Here is a 25,685-nt window from a genome sequence, read left to right on the forward strand (position 1 = left end):
AGAATGGAATGGAATATTGAGATTAATACATGTAGTCTACTAACTTTGCTCTTCGACTTTATATCAGTAGCAATCCAAACTTTTGTTGTAGAATCACGTACTATTCGCTTCACAAAAAAAATCGGGGCTCTGCTCTACTCCTGAAAACTACTAGGTAGAGAATGCATATCACAATTATGCACCCCACTAGCTAGAAGAGGAGTCGAATTCTGCCACACCCACCAATGCAATCCCGATTCCTAGATCTAGAAGTAGTAGTAGATCTCGCTTCTAGAACACTTCTTTATTTTCCTAGCGCTAGAGATATACCGAGCTTTTGGCCGGCGGGCCCTGAACCCTTTTTCCTTTTTACAGTCCGATTACCGGCAGATAAGACTTGGTGGCCTTGGGTGGCATCTAGGTGGAGGCTCTGCCATGCTCTCAACCGATATCGTGGAGGTCATGGGAAATGACTCGGGCTCTGAATGCACGAGACACGAGCATACCTAGGTAAAGGTAAAGGTGCTCATGTCGGCATGACAGGAATATATTCTACCGGTAAATATGTGCTTCACATTCCTCATCAGCCTTACCCGCGGCCGAAACATGTGCTGTATGTATGTTTTTCCTGCCTCTCTTTCGAGCAGCTAGGCAAAGCACATACATGAAGCTCGTTTGTTGTTTGCTGGCGGGCGCCGGGCAGGCATATGACTTCTACTATACCTAGAGTACATGCATGTACTCTAGAGTAGGTACTGTATGTAGTCTGGTTACGAAGAGGGCTTGAATCGATTTATCCAAATGCATGCACATACCACAAGAAGTTTTTTTTTCTTTTCAAAAGCTCTTCGCCCGTTTGAATCTTTATGCAAGGCACTCACTCGAAGAACCCTTACAATTTACCTTACTTATATAAGTACCTTACTTACGTTTACTAATATTTACATGCAGCAGCAGCTAAAGCACACGCTCTTCAGCAAAAAAAAAAAAAAAAAAAAAGTCCGAGATGGATTAGGCACAGAACGTCGGCAAAACTGATGATTCACGGGTATCCGGTTTCCGGCCAGCCCTAAGGCATAGTACAACTGACCGAAGAAGGAAACCACCTTGTGCATCCATTCCAAACCGGCTTCCGGGGCGGCGGATGAAGAAGGGCAGAAAGGCGGAGCTGATCTGTGGAGAAGGGTCCTCTTCTTCCCCTCACAGAGAAAAAAACAGCCTCGGGATGGTTCAACTCCGCCGGGGAGTGCCGGTATATGCGAACGAACTGATTTTTCTTTGGTTCTTTTCGCTCGTTCGGATTTTGGAGCTTCCGTTAGACCCATGCAAATACATACATAACTTGGAAGGAGGACAGGCATCTATCTGGTGAGATGATGGGCTGTTGTTGCTGCCGGTGCTGTCTCTATCGTTGTTGAAGTACTCATACCCACCACATACATTCACTCTTTCCTTCTTTTGCCTTGTCTCGATCTTTGCTTGGAAGTGCAGTCTTCCTTACCAATCTATTATTGATCCTGCCCAGTACCAAGAGTGCCCAAAACAGCCTCCATCCATTCAGCTCTCTTTCGCTCCAAAGCAAACACAACCCCTCCCTCGCTCGCTCCCTCCCTTCCATCCACTGTCAAAACATCTTTTTCTAAACATTCCAATACCTATCTATACCTCACCTATTATTCCTACCAATCAATATGCCGGTTATACGTAACCCCTTCCGCAGGACTCCCGCTGCTCCTCCAACCACCACTACCACAGCTTTCAACAATGTCTCCTCCGACTCTGTAATCACCGAGAATCTTTCCCAGTCGCAGTCGCAGGTCTCGCTCGGATACGAGGATAATGCGCGCCCGAGGACTACTCTGGCTGGGTCAAAGCCGAAGGGTAGTGTAAGCGCGATCAGCATTCCAAAGGCAGATGATGAGGGGTACAAGTTGAGTGGTATGTAGCTTGCTTCCGGCATCATTATCATTGCTTTTTTTTTTTTCGTGGTGTTGCTGTTGCTCCATCTAACCCCACCTCGCACAAACTCCAGTGACGGAAGAGGGTGGGGGGGATATCAATGCACCATACTGAAACCTCACTTTTTTCAAAAAATTAAAAAGAGAGCAATCACACTAACCCGCCCGCCTATAGTCGTAAACGACAGCGGAGTCTACCTTCCCCCCTCCCCCCCGGAGAAGAAGAGCTTCTGGAAGAAATCCGAAAGCTCCTCCCACAGCTCCAAAGTCCGGACCCCACCCTCCGAAGAGGAGCAATTTGTAATCCCGCGCGAGTCCTTTGAGTGCTACCGTCGCTCATTCGACATCTCCGCGCGCTCCCCGGTCACGGACATTGCGCCGTCCCGGGGCTCTTTCGACCTGCGGCCCGCTACGCGCGCGTCGCTGGATGTGCGCCCGACAACTCGCGCGTCTCTCGATGTGCGCCCTTCGCGCGCGTCGCTCGATGTGCAGCCGTCGGCGCGGCTGTCGTTGGACCAGCGGCCGTTGAGGAGGGGCCCGGGCTTCTCGAGCACGCTGGAGGATGCGTTCGAGGAGGTGAAGCTCACGGATGAGGCGGCAAGGCCGAAGAAGAGGAGCATCTTTTCGAGGTTTGGCGCGGATCATGGGGCGGGGAGAGATGCGGTGGTGATGGGTAGGAAGGAGGCTATGGTGGAGGTTGCGGAGAGTGAGTTGAGGCCGATTACTGCGGGCAGGGATTAGTGGGTGTTTCTCTTCTTATTTTGATTATGGTTTGGGTTTGATTATATTGGGACGGAGGATTGGGCGTAATGTCTTTTTTATGATTTTCGCAATGTGGATACCTTTCTGCTGATGGGTTCATTTTTCGGTTTTACTAAATACTTTCTTTTATTATTTATTGTATACATACGCATAGGGATGGGTCTTCAGGGGGGTTGGTGGGGTGGGGTGCAGGGGACTTATCTAGTTGCTACATTTCTTTACTCTAATCGCAAGATAGAGAATATTACCACATCTTCCAAAGGCTAACAACCGCTCCAATCCCTCTCGGGCTCCAGTGTGAAGGTGAAGACAGAACAAATCCAATGTTAAAAGGACTTTCTGGATTGCCGTGGGGTCAATGGGCGATATGTAGTGGAGTGAACTGTGTCATTGACAAGAACACTTCACACACGCATAATGCCCGTAGCTGTGCGTGATGAGTGAGCGGCCATGAAGGCACGCACACGCTCTGTACACTTGCAGCATATTTCGTATGCCTTTCTCGTCCTGACCATTAAGGAATTAAGCCGGTAGTTTTGGTGAGCTTGCGTATACGTCCATGTATGTAGAGCGGGTCGTCTTTTCTGAAGCCAATGATCGTGGTGCAGGTATGTAGGTACCGTACCTACCGCCGGTACTCTACCTTCCTGCATATTATACAGAGAGGCACGGGCCGGGTGTTAACCACGGTATTCTATGCTTCTTGGTAGCTAGCTAGCTGGACCTCTAGCTACATGTACTTGCATGACTCCTCTGTGGATGGCTGAATATCTCCGCAGTAGCTAGCCAGCTCTATAGGGTCGTTGTACGAAGACTCAATAGGTAATAGGATAGATGTTCTATTACGAAGGAGGATGAAAGCCTATCGAGTCTTATACATATAAACGTGACACGTCTCGATAGGCTAGACTGTGGACAGCGTTACTAAGACCACCTTATAATCGTGGTCGAGCTCGAGGTGTCCGCGGTGGCCAGGAACCCTAAACCTACAACCCCACCCGTTACCAGTGCACCACCACACCAGAACCGGTGTTGTGTAACATGCATGGCGGGGTGTCTTGAACTGGTGGGGGTTATGTGGGTGCTGCTGAGCTAGGCGTAGGTAGAGTACTCGGGCTCAGGGTTAGGGGTATATATGTATGCTGGGAGCTGCTGTTCTGTGCCCGGACTGGTGATGGGGTTTCGGAATATTATCCTGTTATGGAATTAGACGGTTTCTTTGTATATGTCTGCTATTGGCTGCTCTAGCTCAGGCAGGATGGGACTGGATGCTGCGCTCAAAGCTCTACCTGGACGGAGGGTTAGGGGTGGGTTGTGTGGCGTTCGATATATCTGGGTGTTCTTGTATCGAGAGTGGTCTCTGGTGCCCTGTCCTGATCGGTGCCGTATCTCAGATGCTGCAATTGGTTCGAGGTGGCTCTGGGGATTCTGGGTTGGAAAACCTAACCCTGGGATTATTTTTCGAACTTCTGGCCCAAGAATGTAAGCTGATGTCCCGATTAGTTTGGTACTAATTGTACCTCATCATAGGTACTACTCAGCTACACTATATGCGGGTCATGGCCATAGCTGCAGATGAAGAGGTTATTTGGAGACTCGAGTAAGATATGCCCTAGTTGCAGAATAACTTATAAAGATTGCACATCATCTCCAATATTCCAGCTAGCTAGGTCTCACTACACTAAGTATGTACTTGCACTTGGACTCATGCTCAGAGCTAGAGGTAATCATTTGGACCCGTGGACAATATTGCGGAGACACACAAGTACCAAGATACAGGACCGGATTGCGGACCTGAGAGTCTTACTCAGGGCGGTAATCATCGAATCGACATGTTTACCAGCTTGACGCATGTAGGTATTGACTTCGAATATGCCGACATTCTCTAGCGGCCGCATATACTTTTGATATATGGAACAGGTAAATCTCCGTGATACATCATGTCAACTAGTCTTTCTCTCTCACTCACTCTCACACTCACTCAGTTCTAAATCTGCAGCGGCCGCAGATTCCGAAAGCACCCCGCCACGGTAGAGTACGATATAGATCTCCGTGATCTCTACATACCCACATGACCAAGTGGGGGCGGGGGTTAGTTTGATAAGGCTTGGACTTAAGCTTGGTGATGTCGCAATCCTGAACAGTGTACCTCCCAGCGGCCGCACATTCCAAAAGCACCTTCTTTTTCTTATGATTCTTGATATAGAAGGTTCCATATATATCGGTTTTGCATGTAGACTAGGGCTTAGATGGGGTAGAACCCGGGACTCAGTTACTTACTAGCAGTGTAGTTGAAGATTTACAGTCAGTCTCACGGGCCCATGGATAGATGTTCCGTGGGTTAGGGCTCAAAACCAAACTCTTGACGATCGATAATCATATCCACTTCCAGAAGGTCCCCACATCCCGTTTCCTCCTCGGCCAAGACCAACCAACCGACAAAACCACCACCCAGCCGGCCCTTACTTTACGTTGATAGCCCCCTGCCCTGCCTTGGACGTGGGAACGTCATGATCATCGCCCCGTTCCGAGATCCCGCCCTGTCTCAGTCCCGGGTTTCTCTTTCTCTTGTTGTTGTGGGTTAATTAGCGCTTCCTTTGCGCGGGAATGGCTGGCCGACTGGCTGGGTTGTTTGAGACTATTTTACTACTGTACCTACCTGGTTGGGTAGGCATACGTAGAGTAGAAGCGTAGCGGAAGACATAAATAATAATTGTTATTATCATCATAAAAACAAGGAAGGGAAATTAGGGCCCCGATCGCGACTCTTCGACTCCGAGGAAGTAGGAGAGACCTCTGTCTTTCCCGCTCTCTATCTGTTCCACGATCGTTTCACAATTTCAGTTCAGTTCAGTTCAGTTCAGTTCAGTTTTTTTTTTTTTTTTTTTTTTTTATTTTCTTTTCGGAAAAGGCAAGGAGCCAGGGAGGGAGGGAGAGGGGGGGGGGGGGGGGGGGCAGAGTGAGGAGGGTGTTGCATCAGACGAAAACGAAAAAAGGACTGCAGTAAGCAAGCACAGCAGCTGTCGTTTCAATTGGTTTCAGCTCCCCCCTCTCCTTTCCCCCGCGAGTGGAGTATGATCGAAGAGTTACGTTACGGGCTCGAAGAATTACGTGACTGCACCTAGAGGGAGACGCCCGGCCGCTTTAGTGCTGTTAGTTGGCTGGATCAGCTTGGTTGTGGTTGTGGGTTGTGGTTGATCTACTCTACCTAGCGCTGCAGGCACAGGCTAGGTTAGTACACAACCAAAATAGTAGTACCGACAACATGCACCACCACAGTCAGTAATCGCGCGTTAATAGGCGGACAAGGCGGGTGATATCCTGTGACAATAGCGTGATTGGAGATGCATGCAATCAGAACAGAACATACAGACAGGCAGACAGCTCAATGATCGGTCTGGCCGGGGCCACGTTTTCCTCAGGTCGCTGCGCATGGGGGGAGTTCAGCTAGCTGGGGGTATGCTTGCAATGGTGGAATGCATCCTACTGGGTTTGTTTGTAATCGGAGACATGGGTTAATAATGATCGTGAGGTTGTGGTAGTGAGGCTTTGGGGAGCAGCACCCAGCGGGAGTAACTAATGCACTCTGCTGGGTGTCATGATATGGCATGCTGTATCCGCTCTAGAACTGGGCTTTAGAGATCCGGCTGTCCTTGCAGCAGCTCGTTGTGTAGGGAAAGCCTAGCTGGCCATGGGTAACTGCCTAGGAGGTATATTAGAAAAACTCGTATCGAGATATTATACAGCTTAGGCTTGTCTGATGATGATCATGATAGTATTATAAGGATAAGGCTTGCCGGCATGGAGGCAGTATGATATGACTGACTAAACTATACATGCCTCATGGGGAGATATTGTGGGGTATCCAGAGTAAACTACCTAGAGTAGAGTATGACTATGCAGGTACTCACTCACCCCCGATCCCAGATCGAGCCACTGCCTTTAAATTTTTTTTCGCGATCAGTCATGATCAGACAGTCGACACCTACGTGTCAGGAACATCAGGTACTAACTAGGTAGCTATGTCTTAGGATCTTTGGTATAAGCTTATGAGAACCTCAGTAAGGCTGTCCCTACTCTGCATATTGAGCAAAAGGTATGTAGGTATGTGCACATTATGTGCACATACATATATAGTACTTTACCTTAATCATGCAAGTAACTACTCTACATACGCCTTGGGGTTACGGTAGCTGTGGGATATACTCAAAAATACCGTCCAATGCAAGTCTTTTTATCGAATTTTCCTCATTGGAGGTAATAGTCGAGTATGTCGGTACTATGTAGTTAGCTACTCTAGCTACAATGCATAGCATAGCTGGTGGGACAAGAACCTACTTGCATTGTGATTGTCCGGCACTTATTGATTACATACATTCCCAGAGCAGCTGTGTAGCCACATGTAGCTAAGTTGAGTATGTAGATGTAGGTCAGAGACAGGTCTACATACTCCAGCTGACTATTAGGTAGTTATACTGTCAATACCTGAATGGTGACTTTATTCGTGGGGGCCATTTGTAAAGAAAAGAATGTGGCTGTCAATGCCATCAATCATTGGATCTCATGAACCAATCCCTCAACCACGCTTTGCCGTGACTCGTGAACAGGTCAGCACTTGACAGTCCAATGGCATACGTGACAGGAAAGTTGTGCTTTTGCTTCAACGCTCTGCAGAGATGCACCTATTAGCTACAGCATCGGGCGCAGGTACCAGGTAAGGCTAGATGGGGCCGGTCTCTATGTGTGTATGCCCGAATCGGGACTCTTTATATGATTGGATAAGTAGTTAGGTGTCCTGATTGAGAAGACGGGATCATTATTGCTTGAATCATGAGATATCATTCGTTGCTACGTTAATAGCTAACGGTTACTGCTAAGATATTGGGTAAAGTCTGAACTACATACGCATTTTAAACTACTCGTCATACTAACCAAGAAACAAAACACCCCAATTGCAAAAAGCAGAACAGTAAAAACAAATCATAAAAAAGAAAAAGGAGGGGAAAAAAATAAAATACACATTGCCCTGGTGCCCCACCACCACTATTACTACTACTATACTTCTCCACTAGGCTGCACTCATACAAAGAATCCACCGTTTAGTAACAACCCGACCCTCTCAACCTCAATCTGGTACGCCTTTCTCACATCCTCTACAGTCACGACTGTCCTCTTGACCGCTGCACTGCTAACCTCGTTCCCGACCCTTGTCCTCTTCGCAGAGCTGCCTTGTCCATCTTCCACCCTCTTTGTACTCAAGATCCACGCCTGCTCTTCACCCACACACGACATGGCATTCAACAGCACCAGGAAGCCATCCGACACGCTGCGGCTTCCGGGGTCAGCAGAGCCGACACTGGCCGTCTGGATGCGTTGCAAACGCTCATGTAAGATGGCAGCGGCACCACGGTAGTCGCCGCGCTGGACCCTCCACGCGTACAGAACCTTGTGGAAGGGCGGGCCGGTGGTCACGTCAATGATGGAAGAGCACTTGTAGACGAGGGCCTCGTCAACCTCGTCTTGGAGGCCAACGAACGGGTAGGAGCATAGCTTGGAGCCTTGGCCGGCTTCAACCATGGACCCGACGAGCTCGCGGAGGGCAGCACGCTGGAGCGGCCCGTTTGTGTATTGGGTAAGTGCAAGGTATGCTTGGTCGTAGAGGGAGATCTGGAGGTTGGACTGAAACAGCTTTAGGAGGATCTCGGATTGGAGATCAAGGTTTTGCTATGAGGAGGGAAAGTTAGCAGATGGGAAGTTATGGAGCAGCGGAGTCGGCTTACAGCATCATCTAATGCCACGAGTGCTGCCTGGCAGAATTCTGCGACATAGGCGGGGGCTTTCGCTTCCTCGAAGAGGCTGGCGATATGGAGATAGTACGGCGGCAGTCCCTTTCCAAGTGAGGACTCGAGCTCAATCTCCGTCAACAGACTCTTGACCGCAGAGTAGTAGGTCGGGTTCGCCTTTGCTGTACCAAATCATTAATTCGGCACTCAACAAAGTCGATCTCATACAACAATGGGAATACATACCAAGCCCACAGGCACTCCTCCTGAAACCTAATGCCGCCGCCTCTACATTTCCATCTCTCAGATGTATCCTCCCTGCGACATAATTACCCCAGCACGTGCTTGGCAGATACTTTATAAACTCTACCGCCGTGCCAACAGCATCGATCGCCAACAGCGCCGACGAGATGGTGCTGAACCCGTTACCGTGAGTCCCCAGCTCTAGAGTTGTCAGGAACTGTCTAACGCATTCAGACAACGCCAAATTACCACCCCTGCCGAGGCCTAGAGCCGGGGGACCATAGTTCTCACCCAAGAGCCACTGCAAAACCGATGCTCTGCGCTTCTTCATGGTTGCAGTTATCTCGGGTTCTATATTTAACTTGGCAAGACCCTTGGACAACTCCTCTTCGGTAGAGAGGCGCTTGTCCGGTATCAAGAGCGGTGTGCGGGAAACCCAATCGAGGACTTCATACTCACGCACGTAGTCCAGAAGTTGCGTAAAGAGCCTCTGGGGTTCCGCGATTCTAATGGAAGATTCTTCGGGTACAGAGATCAAGACAAGGAGAAAGACGAGACTAAATAGGAGGTTGTGATTGACGTTGATGACTTCCTGACTTCCAGTCACCAGTACAGTTCCACCGAAAGTGGTAAGCTTCGTGGTGCCCGTATAGGTATCTGAGTGGAATAGACTCGATAGGATACTCGAGAAGGCATTCTGAGGGTCGTTCATGGCCGCAAATGCATTCTCAATCTTGTCTATGGTGGATGGTGATAACTCATCCGCAATGCAGTTATGGTAGAGAGAGTTCATCCTATCTTCATAGGAGAATAGAGCATCTTCCAATACCTCCTTCTGCAGCCTCCATACACAATTATCGTATGCCCTGTCCATGAGATCATACTTCAGGTCCGTCGCGGCCTGAATAAGCCTTAGCACATCCGAAAGCTCCTCTCCTTGTAAGGAAGCGCCAAGCCGTTTCGGCGTGCGTTCTGATAGCAGCTGCAGATTACCTGCATGTGTCCCATAGTTATGAAGGATGACCTCGCTCTCTGTGCATTCCCTCAACGCCGTAATGCCGTCCGCATTGACAGTCCATACGAACCCGCTAACTGGGTCCGCAACAAGCGATAGAGCCTCGCTGCGCTGCTTGTCAAGCTCCGTACAGAGTCTACAGTATCGTATCCACTGTAAGCCAAGCTCATGCCTGTATTTCTCATAATCTGGAGACCCATCGACCGTTTTCTGCAGCTCAACCTGGGCTGGAATGAGCTTGGCAACGCGAGCCTTGATAGGCTCGTTCTCGTCATCGTTGCTGGCAGGCACGGAGTAGTAGTCCTCATACACCGCAAGCGCTGTCCGGAGAACATGGTCCGTGAAGCGGCCCGGAAAGAAGAGCCAGTCAATCCAGTAGTCCGTGATATCCTCTGATGTGACCTCCGATGGAGTACGGCCCGGGGAAACGTGAAGTGAGTCTGGAGTGGCACTGGTCCATTTATTCCAGTACGTAGGGATGGCTTCCATTTTGAATTGAAGATTCTGGACCTTGAATGTGGTGTTCGATTTCCAGAGAACCCAGAGGTTAAAGAGGCTAGGGTCAGTGGGGGATGCTGCAGTGATGCGGAACTCGGAAATGATCCAGACGGAGTTTGCTGTGGGGGGGTCGGCGCAAAATTCGGAGGTGGGGTAGAGATCGGCAAGGCCTTCAAATTGACCGTATTCGTCCCGTAACACGGCCCAGAACTTGAATTTCCCGGTTGTGGCGGAGGAGAAACTAACAAGATAGCACATATGGTCATCTTGTAGTGATACATCGACAATTGTGAGCAGTTGTGAAGGCGCTGGATCAAGGAGGGTTTTAATAGTGTGGTTCGAGGTAGGAGGCTCCTCGTTGAGAAGGTCTACGGCATGCAAAAGGTGACCTTTGTTCAAAGCCCAGATTTTCAGAGTGTGGTTTACAGAAACAGTGAAGAGAAGAGCGTTCGCATCTTGATGGCTATCAGTCATCATTGAATCATGAGATTGCCTTGGCGTGTATACTGCCGATGAAATGACCGCTGAGAATGAAACGCTATCATTTCCATATCGCAAAAGTCCAGTCCGCCCAAGGAATGGCATTTTGCTCTTCAGCAAAGAAAGGTAACTCCCTTCGCTGAACGTTTTCTCAATGTACTTGGAAACCGATGTATCTGGTTCTATATATCTGTCAGCTGCTGCGCACCCACAAGCACAAAGGCGAACCGCATACCGTCAGGAAACAAATGGCTTTTCTCCAGCTTGAGTAATGTGCCATCTTGTAATGACACAAGCAAAGATTGATGATCAATCGCCATCAGGAAATGTGGAGAATGTATGATGAATGAGTTCGGCGAGTAAGTTCTGCAGTAATCGCTATCTTTGCTGCCCTTCTTTACGACCGAATTCTTGAGTAGAAACTCCGACGACAAGTTCAACGTGTAAATGACATTACCGGTAGTCAGGGCATAGATCACCAGCTCATCGCGATCCGGGTTATCTGTAAAGCCCACACAGTTCTGCCTGATCGGTTCCGGAAAGTAGAATCTGAATGTGGTCGCAAACTCCCCTCGTACATCGTTTGGCTTTGTGAAATCGACCGACGTCACAGACAACACCTGCGCATTTTCCAGAACCCTCCACATGATGCATCTTGGATATCGCTCGACCGGCCTGTAGTGTACCGACGCAGCTGTCGCAAGGAATCTATGAGAGAAGAGTGTATCGGGCTTTCCTTCTGGGGTTTTGATGAGTTCTGCGGAGTGTTGGGAGCTCCGTTTGCTGGGTCCACCGTGATGGCCAGGAAGGAAGATGTTTGCGGTCAGTCGGTAGGCATCGTCCCAGTCAAGGTTTATACGCGTCTCTTTGTAGAGGAAACAGGGGGTTAGGTCGGTCATCTCTTCTTCTTGCGCAGACTGTTGGACCACGCTGTGGTATCTTGAGCTGTTGGTGAGTTTTGGTTTCCTTGTGGACGACGCGGATGTTGGGCGACGTGAAAGCAGGCCCTGCCAAGACACAAGGTTGTTGTCGCAAAAAACAGAACCACAACCGGAAAACGAAACACCACCGGAAGTGTGTATATTCTACTTATATGGTAGAATTGATGTCCACATTATTTTCTACAACTTTCTGTGGTTTCATTTTTTGCTAGGTGTGGCTAGCGAAGGCCTGGGGTAGTAATCCGAGTCATTTTCCATGACTGAAATCTACTTAAACCCCATGATGTGGTCACTGATCGAATCGATCATCTCCCTTCGCCCCATCCACAAGCTTACCACTACATATACATCTTATACGCGAGTATTATAGCCCATACTGCCTTACCCTTCTATTATGCAGAAATATATATACGACTACTAATGAAGCTAGAGCATGCAGCCTCCGGCCTCATCTTTAGTGCCATAGAGTCACTGAAGCCAATGATACTCAATTGTCAGTTTGTTAGCACCGGAATTCAAAGAACTTCATCTCGATGTGAGAATGTCACTCCGCAAGGATCCTATTATTCAAAGATATCGATATCAACTCTGTGCTTCCCGGTAGCCAGTTGACAAACTAGCCAATCACACGTCTACTCGCTAGTTAGTGAATCGGTCCATAAAATTGAAGATCTACCAGTTCAAGGGATTGATCGAGGATGTATATCTTCAAATAAAAGACAAGGTTCTTGTCCGGCTAGCTTTCGCCAGCCGCTCATGATACCGGAGAACTATAATACGGTTCTTCATGCTAGGAATATTCCCTTCCACCGCTCTATTAGAAAACATTTTATCAACTATCCAAGTTGTGCGTCGCCCCTGGCGAGGTTTGAAAATGGAAGCAGTCAAGCCATGACCGACTACACTACTCGTGTATTAGTTAGAAGGTCGGGGTTCTTTGTGGGGGTTTGGCTGCAGCGACTTCCAACCTTTTAATTAAGGCGCCAATATACGTACAACGCAACCTTAAAAGAAAGAAATTTCTGAATTAAGGGCAGGGGTGGCTTGTACCTCACCTTTAATGCATCATCGAATCATCAACCACAACCGTGAACTATCCGTTGCAACTCTTACCATGCCTGGGGATAGATTGTGAAGATTTGGTCATGACGAGTCTTGTACCATATAATAGCCCGCGTCGCCATGAGGAAGTATCCATTCTTTTTGACACGTTTATAGCATCGAATAGGTGGGCCCAAAGATCTCCCGGGAAGTGCCCGGGTGTCAGTCTGCTACTCAGTCATAACAGTTGCAGCAGATCCTCTGCCTGGGCTGATCAGCTAATAGGATACTTTATCTATGATATAAATCTATTTCTTGTAATACTGATGAAGACGAACCGCGCCAGAGGACCACACTGGCTGTATATGACCTGGTCAGTGGGGTTTCGGGTATATACGCATGCACCATTTCTCTATATTGTACAAAGTTTCTTGGGGATGCTATACGTAGATATACAATCGAGTTTTAATTGGTTGTGCGTAGATACCAGAAGAACATACCGAGTGATAACCTGTGATGTAGGTTTGCGTTGTGGTTCACACTCCTAACAAACAATGATCTCAGGTATGATTAGGACAAACATCCGGCCCTTGATCGGAATCTATGGAAAACTAGCACTAACGTGGAAATATAAGCTCAACCATGAGTCGATAAGTATGTATCTCTGTCAAATTGGCGCGTTTCTAGAATATTAGTAAGACAAGCAGGAATTAGATCAAGTCGCGAAGATTCTAATCCGTAATTAAAGGTGCGCGGAGGCTAAATAGTTGTTTTCACCATAGGTTTTTGACTTGTAATGCTGGAATCACGAGGATTAGTTCGACCGAGTGATAGTATGTGATTAAACCCTAGCCCTCACCTATGAGCCACTTTTATATTCAAAAGTTCTGTCACTCCTGGTTGCATGAATTATATATATTCTAGATACATTACAGATCATAATAATTCATATTGTTATCCCGCCTTGTTTAGAGAGCTAGGTGGTGTAGTATATACAGTGCTGTTTAAGCCAAGCCTTATCCTGCTCCGGCTGAACGAAGAATTCAACACAAAGTCCCAAGATACTCGGAAAATCTTTTCTCGCTAATCGTAAATTCATGACGTTTCCGAACACGACTACTATTGCATACCATACAAAAAAGCGCCAAATCCACCTTTTTGTATGTCATGCAATATTGGTCGTGTTTGGAAACGCTATGAAATTACGAGTATATATAGAATCAAATTTCAGTTATACTTTCTCTTGAGTTATACCTTTCCTTGAGTACTGAAGTTGTTCATGTATATCATGTACGACCACAGTACTTGGCATGCAGATCTGTGCCATCTCCATTACCGGGAGCTTAATGTATGGACAGGTTCTGATCAGATGTGACAAGAGTATGTATATGTTGGAATTCTCGCATCGATCTGGAGTATGATTGCGATTCCCCGCGCCCTGGGTTGCTGCCTCGACTAAGTGGTATTACCCTATGGCATGGACCATATTGCTAGCCAGAAAAAGCAGAAATACAGATACAAATATAGAGTTTAAGTAGCACATGTTGAATTCTCATTCATCAGAGTGACTGTACACTGGCTGTTATCGTGCGTCAAATTGGAACAAGTCCCGGATGCATATTGTGTGTTGAGACATAGGCTGAACTTCGCATTTATTGAACTGTTCCCGATCGAAAAAAAGGAGTTTAAAAAGAAGCGGGTCAAATAACTATTGCACCTTGAGGTCAGCCAGTACTAGTGCCATGTACAGTAAAAAGACGAGGAGCAATTGGTGGAGTCAGATTTCCTGACAAGATGTGATAATTGAGATCACCTAGGTTGGTAAAGAGGTTATTCCGATGCATCAGCTTTCTCAGGTCAGAAGATTTGATATTCTATTACTCTTGGTATACTCTACTCTATTTTGAGAAGTCAATGTAGCCTTGGATTCACTGATTAAGGCGTGTCTTATTCAAAACACAACTCATAATATTCAGTGAGTGGATGATTCATTTAGCGTGACAGCCTTCTGTTTCAAGAATACTAGAGTAATACCGATATGCACATATCCCAATACTCGGATCCTTTGGTATGTCGACAGTTTGCAGCCCTGGTCAAGTTCTCAAATTAGGAGTGCCCGCATAAAGACTGTATGCAAACTACAAGTTTGTTACACTTGTGGGGTTACCTATCATCGGCTGTGATAGTGATTAGGAGCGAGTTCTATTTGTTGGTGGATCTTGTATAATTGTAGGAAAATCTGTTGACCAAAGAAGGTAATATCTAGTATCGCTTACAAGGCCGCCCGAAAAAGGCGTGGCTTGACGGTGGGGTGCATCGAAAGCTTGGCGAATCCTAGCATATGTGTTTCTGAGTTAGTAAAGGGCGAAATACGCAAATTAAAATGGAGCGTAAAGCCTTCACAGATACAATGGTCGATATGATCATTACCCCTGCTTACTAAACCTCGAGCACTGTCAAGTATCTACCTCGAGTGGCCAGCTTAATATATTATGAGCCCCTTGCAATGTGTTGTCTGAAGGACAGCGAGGTGCCTCACTTTGTAGGCCATACTGCCAGTGGCAGCGCTGTTATCATTTGCAGTCTGACTACATTACGATGGAATCCTGTCGGATGTACATGTAGAGTCTGGGGTTAGAAGAAGCCGGAAGAATATATTAATGCTGTATGAAGACTTGAAGGAATCAAAACAAGAGCGCTCCGGGGGGCAAGATCATGGGAAAGCCCGGACTGGGAAATGTTTGGTCTTTAGGATCAAGCCGGGTACTACATGTAAGTATGAATATGAAGGGGGTGGAGCGAACATACATACATTTATGCACCTTGAGCCGATACGACCGCTCATCACTCGACATCATCAAGCAAGTATCAATTGTTCAAGACCATCCTTACATTTGGAAACCCTTTCCATAATCTCGACACATGCACAACTGACTTAACGTTTTAGACCGGGTACCGTGTCAGACCTAGAAGAGTGTCAATCCCACACAAATTTGTATGGGGGTTTCCACGGTGAAGGCCACCTCCACCACCACTCGAGACACTTACTACCAAATTTTTAAGAAATGAATTTCATTTAAAAATACATACATTTGAATAGTTTCCGGATTAACTATCCTCTATTATGGTGATTGTAGAGTCTTCGTTTTTCGAAGGCTTTATTTCTAGTTTCAGTGCCGTTGCCATGCGACACACTTCTAGGTCTGACACAGTACTGGGTCGAAAACGTTATCCCCGTGAACCATGCCCCGTAGATCTGGCCCGATAGAGGCCCTCCAACGACCACACCTTAGCCACCACAGCTTACGATCATTCAAACCTCACACTTCAAATCATGTTTGAAACCTTTCTTTTCCATCTATTCAAGCGAGAGAGAGAGAAAAAACAGAGTGCATAATCAGACACAAAAAAAAGGAACAAAAACAAAAAAAGAAATACACATCACCCACGCTCACCAAACCCTCACAGACCAATCCATCCAGAGAGGGTTTAAATTTTTAGGATCTTCTCCCCTCAAAGCAGCAGCAGCAGCAGCATATCCCCAACAAACTTACTTAGTACCCGGCCCACGTTAAGGAGACCTATTCTTACCAGACCGGGCCAGAAAAAACCAACGCGGGGAAAAGATTACACGTATACTAGACATACTGTACCCTTACCTACCAAGGAAGGGGCCTGAGGGAGAATGTTCCTGGAACAAAATAAAATCATATCAAACAAGCAGAAAAATGAAATAAAGAACGATAGAAATACAAACCATAATTTTTCGTCCTTCCGACACCTCCAAGACATTGACCAGGAGTGCGTGAAGAAAAAGAGAGTGATAGGAAATAGGACATTATTTTGACAAGAAAACCACATGGAAGAACGGAAAGTATGAAAGCACAAAGAAGAAGAAGCTGATACAATACAAGCGCGCACGAAACTGACTATATCTGGACTCACCCAACCAGTCATGCTTTCCATGGACCGGCTTCGCTCCACCCGCAGTTCTGCTTGTTGCCTATGTGATTTGCGGGGGGGGGGGGGGAAAGAAGAAAAAACTTTCCATTTCATTCCGGAGTGTTACCAAATGAGTGATACAAATGCTGTTTTTGTTTTTTTGAAGACATTGATGAGTTGTTACCCGTGATAGATGAAGATGGCGAAAGTAATAGGTGATTGTTGAAGTGGACTTTTGACGGTAGTTGGGGAAAAAAAAAAAGGATTGGCAGATGACGCATGGTGAGTTATTCCTTTACCTTCCTTCAAAGAGTTTAGAGGTTCAGGTTGGTCAATCACACTACTGATACCTTCTCCTGTGTCTATCGCCGCTTCCATACCCTCCATCACCGGCGCCGTCGTAGGCGCGCTTTCTCGAATGGCCGTCGTCGTAACCGCCCCTATCACCGTGTGAACCTCTATCACCATGAGATCCTCTATCACCGTGGGAGCCCCTGTCGCCATGACCACCTCGGTGGTCATCTCTGTGTCCACCAAACCTGCCTCCGCCAGCGTCGCGGTCACCTCCATACCTGTCGCCGCCTCTGCTGCCACCATCACGGTCATAGCCACCGCTACGGCCACCACGGTCGTTACCAGCACTGCGATCATACCCACCGGATCCTTGATACCCACCGCTACCTCTGTGGTCACTGCCACCATACCCACCGCCTCCACCGCCTCCCCTACGTCCTCCAGGCCCAGTTGGTGCATTTGGTGGGGCCTCGGCTCCACCAGGATATCCGCCGCCTCCGCCTCCGCTGTAGCCATTCTGACCACCTCTATCGCCGCCTTGGAAACCGATACCGCCTCGGGGGCCACGACCGCCTCCGATCTCGAATCTGTTGCCTCCGGTGAACCCACCTCCTCCACGACCACCCTGGAATCCTCCACGGAAGTTACCACCTCCGCCACCTCTAAAGCCACGGCCTCCGAAGCCGCCTGGTCCGCCTGGTCCACGGGGTCCGTCACCACCAAAGCCGGAGGGACCTGTGGGGCGCGTTACAGGAATTTTGGTGTATCCACGGCCGCCGAGACCGCCACCAAGGCGCTTTGGCTTCCATCCCTTGACAGTACGGCCGCGTTCGACATCGACGAGGACACGGCGATCCTTGATACGTATTCCATCGGTTTCTTTGTAAGCAGCTGTAAGGAGCAAGAAAGAAGAGAAAATCGTTCAAACCCGTGTCAGTTTATTTCTTATTTCATACTTTCCTTTTCTTGTACCACTCCTTTTGTGAGAAGGAGCTTTTGCTCGAGTGGGGTTGGTGATATAAAATTCAGATGGTGAGGGAAAGAGGAGTAGATAAGTCAAAACACGACACGACACTGAAACGGCGGCGCAGCTATGTTTTTACTTTTCACGTCCGGGGGACTAACATGCGAATTGCGGCAGGGGAGGGGAGATATAAAATGGATAGGGGGAGTCTTCGGTTTCAATACCCTTCATGTCCTTCTCACGTTCATATACAATAAACGCATACCCTCTGTGCTTGCCTGTATCTTTGTCGTGCACAATACGTACCTGCATCATGAAAAGAAATGTCAGCGGGTGATCATTACCAGGAAGAAATAATGGTAGGTTGGGGGGGGGGGGGGGGGAATTCTTATCTCACCCTCTCGATGGGACCAAAGCGTCCAAATTCGCGCTCAAGATCGTTTTCCTTGACTTCGTAACTCAATCTAGACACAAATAAGGTCTTGTAAGGATCACCTCTGACAAGCGGGTCATGTTCTGGGTCGTCTATTAACACTTATATTAGCCAACCGTGTCCTTTACGGATTATCCCATTTGTATAGATGTGCACATACAAGCATCAAGCCCTTCCTTTGTTTTTTTCTCCAAGGCCGCTTTTTTCTCTTCTCTCAGTCGGTCCCGTCGTTGCATCCAGCTCTCGGTTGGAACATAGTTTGGATCCGGTTTCTTGAGCTCTTCAAGAAACGCCGCAACGCCACTGATCGGAGCGGTTCTGCGCTTCTCTGGAGCATAATCGCAGTGGGGGAGATAACGGAGAGGTGGTCGAGGTGCAAAGAGCACCAAAAGGTTTGCTGGGAGTTTATCTGTCATTGTTGTGTCAAAAGGGGTGTGAACTTTTTGCGCGATCTAACGAGGCGATGAGAATGAGGGTAAGGTGCGCGACTAAAGTAGGCGTCTCGTGTGTCGGCGTTGATTTGTTGAAAATGGAATGGAATGATGTTGAAGCAACAATGACGATAGGATGAAATGTATTCTTCCCTGAAGATGGAGGTTGGTTGACGCGCACACAGGCCCTTTGTTTCCGGCGATTCGAGTTGGGAGATGTTGACCCCCTGATGGATGTTTCAGTTGTCGATTGGCGAACAAAACAAGGCCTTTGTCAGAGTTTGTGTGGTGGCAACGTTACACACCCCACTCCACTGTCAGCAGATAAGAGGATTGTCGGCGATAATCTTGTGGCACATTATGCACGTGATCGCGCAATGAGTCATCAGCCACTAAACGCGTTTTCTTGAGCCGCCCGGGGAATCACTTAAGCTGGCACCCCTCAACGCGGGCCCAAGTCGCGTTTCCTCTCTCTCAGCTCCTTGCCACGCACTACACACTCACTACAGCACAACCTCCCACCCAGAAGCATTCGTTTTTGATCGATTACAAAAACCAACTATCTTCACCGCCTGCAATCGTAAACATGTCTGGAGAAGGTCAAGAGGAACAGTTCGACGACAATGCTTCTCAGTTTGGTGGACCTGGTGCTCCCACGCCGCTTGCATCTCTAGAGGTATGAAACGCCGCCCTCCTCAACTGTCTTGGAAACAGAGCTGATTTTGTCCAGGGTAATGGTATCTCCGCAAGAGATATCAAGGCCGTTGTCGAGGCGGGATACAACACTGTCGAGTCGGTGGCGTACACGTTAGTTCACTTCTTCCCAGAGCCAATATATACCAAAATGCTAAAAATGTCATCAATAGACCCAAGAGGCAGCTTCTCACGATCAAGGGTATTTCAGAAGCAAAGGCAGACAAACTTATCGCCGAAGGTACATTTCCAACCTAGAATTAATATTCGCTGAAAGCGAAAAAAAATACTGACAAATCCCGTAGCCTCCCGTCTTGTACCCATGGGCTTCACCACAGCCACAGAAATGCACCAACGTCGCTCTGAACTAATTTCAGTAACGACCGGTTCAAAACAACTTGACACGCTCTTAGCCGGAGGAATTGAAACTGGATCTATCACAGAGGTGTTCGGCGAGTTCAGAACGGGAAAGTCGCAGTTATGCCATACCCTTGCTGTGACCTGTCAGCTGCCCTTTGATATGGGCGGTGGAGAGGGTAAATGTCTCTATATTGACACTGAGGGAACCTTTCGTCCTGTCCGCCTCCTTGCGGTTGCGAATCGTTATGGTCTCAACGGGGAAGAGGTGTTAGATAACGTTGCATACGCACGTGCGTATAACAGCGACCACCAGTTGCAGCTGCTTAACCAGGCTGCAGCCATGATGACTGAAACGCGATTCTCTCTCCTTATTGTCGATTCTGCGACTTCGTTGTACCGAACGGACTTTGCGGGTCGTGGAGAGCTTGCGGCGCGACAAACGCATCTTGCAAAGTTTATGCGCACGTTACAGCGCCTGGCGGACGAGTTTGGAATCGCTGTTGTCATCACGAATCAAGTTGTCGCTCAAGTGGATGGTGGGGCCGCCATGTTTAACCCAGACCCCAAAAAGCCGATAGGAGGGAACATCATTGCACATGCTTCCACTACTAGATTGTTTTTGAAGAAAGGACGAGCAGAGACGAGAATTTGCAAGATTTATGACTCCCCTTGTTTACCCGAGAGCGAGTGCATGTTCGCTATCAATGGTATGTTCGAGATTTCCTCTGCACTTTTTCAAATCATATGACTAATCGATCGCAGAGGACGGCATTGGCGATCCAAACCCCAAAGATCTTGAAAATTAGACTTTTCATTTGCTGTATTATTATTATTATTATTTAGCCACCATTGCATTCCGCTTATAAGCTACATAGCTAGATATCTTTTCTTGTAATTTGCGGGATGGGAGGGGCTTTTTTTACTTCTTCAATCACGATTTTTCGATTTTCATAGCAATTGGCGTTTGTATGTTTTTCTACTCTTGTATAAATACAGGATGGTTGGGGTTTGGAATGGAGTCGTGATTGGATTTCGTCGAAATAACTGATATTGCTGGACATTACCCTTTCGAGATTTTGTGCATGTGTGATCATTGACTCCTGTTTGATTGGTGCGTTAAGGTCAGCTGACACTACTGAATGGCACTCCGCCCCCGTTACGGGGAAGAAGAGTTTGTTCTCCGGTTCTCTATAATATTTCTGTGGTGTTTTGTAAACAGCAATAGCCTGAATACGAAGCCCGCAGCCTCATTCGCCTGCTAGCCAGCGCAGTGCAGTGCGCAGTGCGCAGGGTGGGGCAGGGTAGAGTCTACGACGCCATACATTCGCCTCAATACCCCACGCTCTAATCCCTACAATGCCCACTACGCATAGTCCTCTCTTATTCTCTTATCTGTGTCGCAATATCCAAGCTGTAGATGAAGGCCATTCTACACCTAGCATGTACGCCCACCCGGAGACCGGCTCCACACGGCTCTCGAATCGACGGCTGCATGTAGTATCGAAGATAGGAAACAAGCCGTTAGATTACACCGCCAACGGTACAATCATCGATTGGGGAAAGGGGATTGTGCCTCTTCTAGATGTTTTAGAAGTTCATGCGCGCACCTTATTCGAGCTGTGCATACCGATTTTGTTGGGGGTTTGTGAGAAACTAGGTGGCAGTTCACATGATAAGAGGTATCGAAGTTGTGTGGTTTCTGATATAGTGGGAACAGTGGGGTGTTGACGCCGAACTACACATATATATTACTGGCTTGTAGGTAATCTGTGGCTGACTTGACTGGCCCGGTATGGAGGGGGTCATGCATGGGAGTTTCGTTTAGATTCTTGTTCTAACCTCTCGGTTCTTTAGCGGGGGAGGCATGTTTAGGGCTTCAAGATGAAGGGGGGATTGGGTGGGTGGGGGAGTTGGGTGGGGGGCGGGACTCCCACTGGTCCCAGGTCGTCCACCTCCACAAAAAACAGTTAGTCTAGCGCCGATGATAGGTGAGAGCTGCCAAGTCTCGGTATCGAGTGATATCCCATGAAGGACACCTTCGCGAGGCAGTGGTCACTTTCCTGGTTGGGCGATTGGAGACGCTCGTGTCGGGAAGGGTGGGATTGGATTTTCGGATAAGAAAAACGAGTCTAGAAGGTAGGAAGTGTTGATATGATTGGTTTACGGTGCGATCCTTCGCCCACCGCGCTGTGGATGTGCTAATTAATCATGAATTATCACTCGACTGAGTACTCTGTGACTTTTGGTTCGATCTTTATTCCTTTTGGGCAGTATGACTTGTGTAAGTGGTTATGGCTCATTAAAGTGAGCCGTGCTTCCGGTCTCTCCGGAGTAGGGAGCTTTCGGCACCCGTCCTTGGCAGCACTGGCCCGGATTTGAGTACGCTCGCTAAAGGGCAGAGGAAGGGATAGGAGGGGAAGGCGAAGGGGAAGGAAAATAAAAGTACAGAGAGGTATAGGGAGCTGGCTATTTCTGAGCTCATAGACCTAGCTATAGGCGCTATTACCGGACGCACAGTATTTATAATTAGTCCACCAACGCATTAACGACCAATGAATCGAATTGTTAAAACTCTTAGCAAGCTGTCATATAGAGGAGGCGAACTCTGCAACTCCCGTATCTCAGGAAGCTAAAGGCAACTTTGACTGGGTAATGAGATCGACGGCAAAGTTCGTAGATCTTGAAAAACTGGAATTTATATCGCTGGGATGTATATACGTATGGGTAGACCATCTATCATTGGCACGGATATACTTTTGGTCCTCCCCGCGTCCCTACTTTTTCCTCGTAACATTCTTCGCTCCAGTCGATCTAGTCCGCGATCCGTGGTATAGCGACTTGCGTCTCACCACTGGATTGAGTGTCCCATGATCGACTGTATACGACGTCCCTCTTACGATAACACCACCAGAGGAGAGCTGGTGCTAACCAGTAAGTAGATATAGTGATCTTCTTTTCCACCTCTGAGTCCCTTTGTCCCGTCCCTTTCATCTACATTACACACCACTCTTCCATTCTTTCATAGACATAGACCTATATGAGTACACGGGATATATATATTCTACCCTCTATGTTGAATTCAAACGCTCAGGTATCTAGACTTATAGTAGAACCAACAGATCCTGCTCAGTTTCTATTCTAGTTTATGACAAACTGACCTTCATTGAGAGAGTCTTACATAGTCTATGGCCCAGCGGTTTGTGTCTCATCACTGAAGAATTAACAATCCAATTCTGTGCACGATATCTCCCCCCACATACGTGCCAAACCGGTCATAGAAGGTCCTATGCTCTCTTTTGACCCAGTGGTATTTCTTCTCCTTGACGGGGTTGATAGATCTGATCGTCTGAGGTATATATGTACAGGGCTCACAGGGTTAGCATGGAAGATTACATCATGTGGTGGACCACGAACAATCGATACTTTAAAGGCAAACACCGTAGGCATGGCTTCCAATTCCATAGGGAAGGTGATGAGTCATGGAGGTATAACATCCAGTGTCGAATTGTCGATGACCAACTATTATATTGTTTATACTCCGTAGTCATCCTACCAGCCCTTCCTTTTCAAATACAACACAATACTCCTTGGGATTTCATGAGCTTTCTTCTAAATTTTCTTAGCGAGGTGCTCCGCATGGTCCGCTTCTAATCTTACATGAAGAGCATTCATCGATTACATGTAGTTCTGTCAGATTGAGACATTGAGACACCCTAGAGGAGCCCGTGATGGAACGAAGGGGTGGGGATCATGTTCCTAATTCCGAAAGATGCCTTCATTTCAATAGGGTAGTGAGCTATTTGAGTCATTCTACTCCCACCCTTACCTTACACCTCCACAGCAATGTTTACTGCTACCCTGTAGGAAGATGTCTTGTATCGGTATTCGAGTGATGATCTATGACCACAATAACTGCTAGGTTTATGAAATCCTGGCTTATCTTTTGAGGGTTTGTATATTGACCGTAGATTAATGTTGGATTAGGTTGGTCTTATCTTATGGGCGAGTGGGATGACCGTATGTCCCGCGAACAGACGTACAATAGTCCTAGCCCAAGTGTTCTTTCAGCAATCCTACCTCATGCCTGCTATGCCCGTCTACACGACCCAATAAATCATGAATGTGCTCCTCACTATACCATGAGATCAAAAACAGGGGTAGGTGTAAAGTAAACGTGAAGAGCTTCGTAGAGAGCGGCTAAATCCCCCAGGGCTTATAGGATACATCTTGTGCTCCTATGCCGAGCCTTAGTTGGCTAGTGCCAAACCTTATTGGTTTCTGTCCAGAGGTCAGTCCTTGTGCTAAGATCAAAAGTGAAAGTCTGGCCCTTCTATGCAGTATCGTAAGTTGAAAAACATCGCTGAACCCGACTCGTTTCTTATCCGAATCCATCACGTATCCCAATCAAACCCCACTGCCGTTCTTACAATTTATATTATACTATCAAAAGTTGCAGGAGCCTCCCCGAGAATTCACAGATATCAGGCCGACACCGAAGGAATCTATATTTCCTCGTAGTACTAGCCTCTGTTCTGTTGATAGGAACGCTACTTCATTCTGGCTGTTTATGGTACCCCACTTTCAAGAAATAAGAAGGAATAGTGGCTAATAAAAAGCAGTGACTATAGGCATTTAACAAGCATCAGCGTGGGTCATTTCATCGGAGAGAAAATGGGCGAATGCAAAAACTATATAATTCATTAGTAGTAGCCCAGGCTCTGTCACAAAATGAATTAGGACCGGATAAAAGAAAGTGGGCCATGGCACACCGGAAGATCATTTTGCATCATACTTGCAATAATATCAATGGATACAAAGGTATTCCGCCTCCGCAATACTAAGGCACTACCGCCTTCACTGGTGGGAATGAAACTAAGGGTCATCAACAGCACATAACCGAAAGGCAATCTTACTGTGGAAGATGAGTGACTACTATAGTACTCCAGTAAAATATACTTCACTCTCAATTGGAGGCAAGGAATCCTCCATGCATATTTAATTCTTGGGTGTACGTGGCAAGTCGCCAATACAAGCCTGTTTCTTCAGCTGTGATAAATAAAATCATCTAAACTCAATAATCCTCCCGCGTGTCAAGTACTGAAATATCCCAAGGTTGCAACTCTAGTTGCTTCAAATTTGTATGTGAGCTCCATTATCGCATCACGCCCACGAGAACCAAGCGCATGTGGCTACATTTATAGCTACCAATTACAAGTAGCTTATTACCATATATCTACCTGCAGATTTAGAGAAGTATATTCAACTATTTCCTATTCTGACATTATATTATTGCACTCAATCGGACGAACTCCAATCCGGAGTGGACTCGGGATGATTAGTCTTTGGGCCCGACGGTCTAACGACGCTTGTCGATAACCGAGTCCAACCAAAGCTTAAGCCGACGGATAGTTCCTCATTTCCATTCCCCACGGCTCGGGGGTATTAAGAGAGCTCTATTTCGCTCCCTGAGCTTTTATAAACACGATAGGAGACGCTTTTAGACGTAAAAGGACAGACAGCGCCTTTTTTTCACCAAATCATGGCAGTTACTTGAGTTGCCTCGATCGAACTGCTTTGTCGAGTGATATTGCATGATTGCATCACCTGAACGATTAACTGATATCCACTCACAGTATCCGACCATAGACATACTTACTCTACACGGTTCTGCCTCCCAAGACCACATTGAATAAACTTTATACCTTTCACTTTCCTCTGTGGCCGCGGCAACAAAAACCACGACCTCCTAGGTTCATCTATAGGATGGTCAATTACCAATTGAAAAGCCTTAACACTCAAGCCCGATGATACCTATTAATGGGTGAATGTTTGCCCTAGGTAACAACAACTCAACCCCAAATGTCCATC

The 25,685-nt window shown here is 47.3% G+C and overlaps 4 protein-coding genes across 4 annotated transcripts; 2 read left to right on the plus strand and 2 right to left on the minus strand.

Moving 5' to 3' along the window:
* Positions 1-1,670: 1,670 nt before the first annotated feature.
* Positions 1,671-2,678, plus strand: H6S33_007426 (uncharacterized protein; the record flags this gene model as incomplete). Its single annotated transcript, XM_044838774.1, has 3 exons — positions 1,671-1,917; positions 2,113-2,413; positions 2,489-2,678. The coding sequence occupies 3 exons, from the start codon at positions 1,671-1,673 to the stop codon at positions 2,676-2,678; spliced, it is 738 nt and encodes a 245-aa protein (XP_044688962.1).
* Positions 2,679-7,778: 5,100 nt separating this feature from the next.
* Positions 7,779-11,617, minus strand: H6S33_007427 (uncharacterized protein; the record flags this gene model as incomplete). Its single annotated transcript, XM_044838775.1, has 4 exons — positions 7,779-8,423; positions 8,480-8,664; positions 8,729-10,900; positions 10,954-11,617. 4 exons carry the CDS (start codon positions 11,615-11,617, stop codon positions 7,779-7,781), a joined length of 3,666 nt encoding a protein of 1,221 aa, XP_044688963.1.
* A 5,365-nt stretch (positions 11,618-16,982) lies between these two features.
* Positions 16,983-18,749, minus strand: H6S33_007428 (uncharacterized protein; the record flags this gene model as incomplete). Its single annotated transcript, XM_044838776.1, has 4 exons — positions 16,983-17,827; positions 18,062-18,206; positions 18,298-18,425; positions 18,494-18,749. The coding sequence occupies 4 exons, from the start codon at positions 18,747-18,749 to the stop codon at positions 16,983-16,985; spliced, it is 1,374 nt and encodes a 457-aa protein (XP_044688964.1).
* Positions 18,750-19,350: 601 nt separating this feature from the next.
* On the plus strand, positions 19,351-20,623 carry H6S33_007429 (uncharacterized protein; the record flags this gene model as incomplete). The annotated part of the gene is made up of 5 exons (XM_044838777.1): positions 19,351-19,440; positions 19,495-19,571; positions 19,631-19,698; positions 19,763-20,524; positions 20,580-20,623. The coding sequence occupies 5 exons, from the start codon at positions 19,351-19,353 to the stop codon at positions 20,621-20,623; spliced, it is 1,041 nt and encodes a 346-aa protein (XP_044688965.1).
* Between the last annotated feature and the right edge of the window lie 5,062 nt (positions 20,624-25,685).

Source organism: Morchella sextelata (assembly GCF_020137385.1).
Source record: "Morchella sextelata strain SCLS chromosome Unknown scls_23, whole genome shotgun sequence".
Taxonomy (NCBI): Eukaryota; Fungi; Ascomycota; class Pezizomycetes; order Pezizales; family Morchellaceae; genus Morchella; species Morchella sextelata.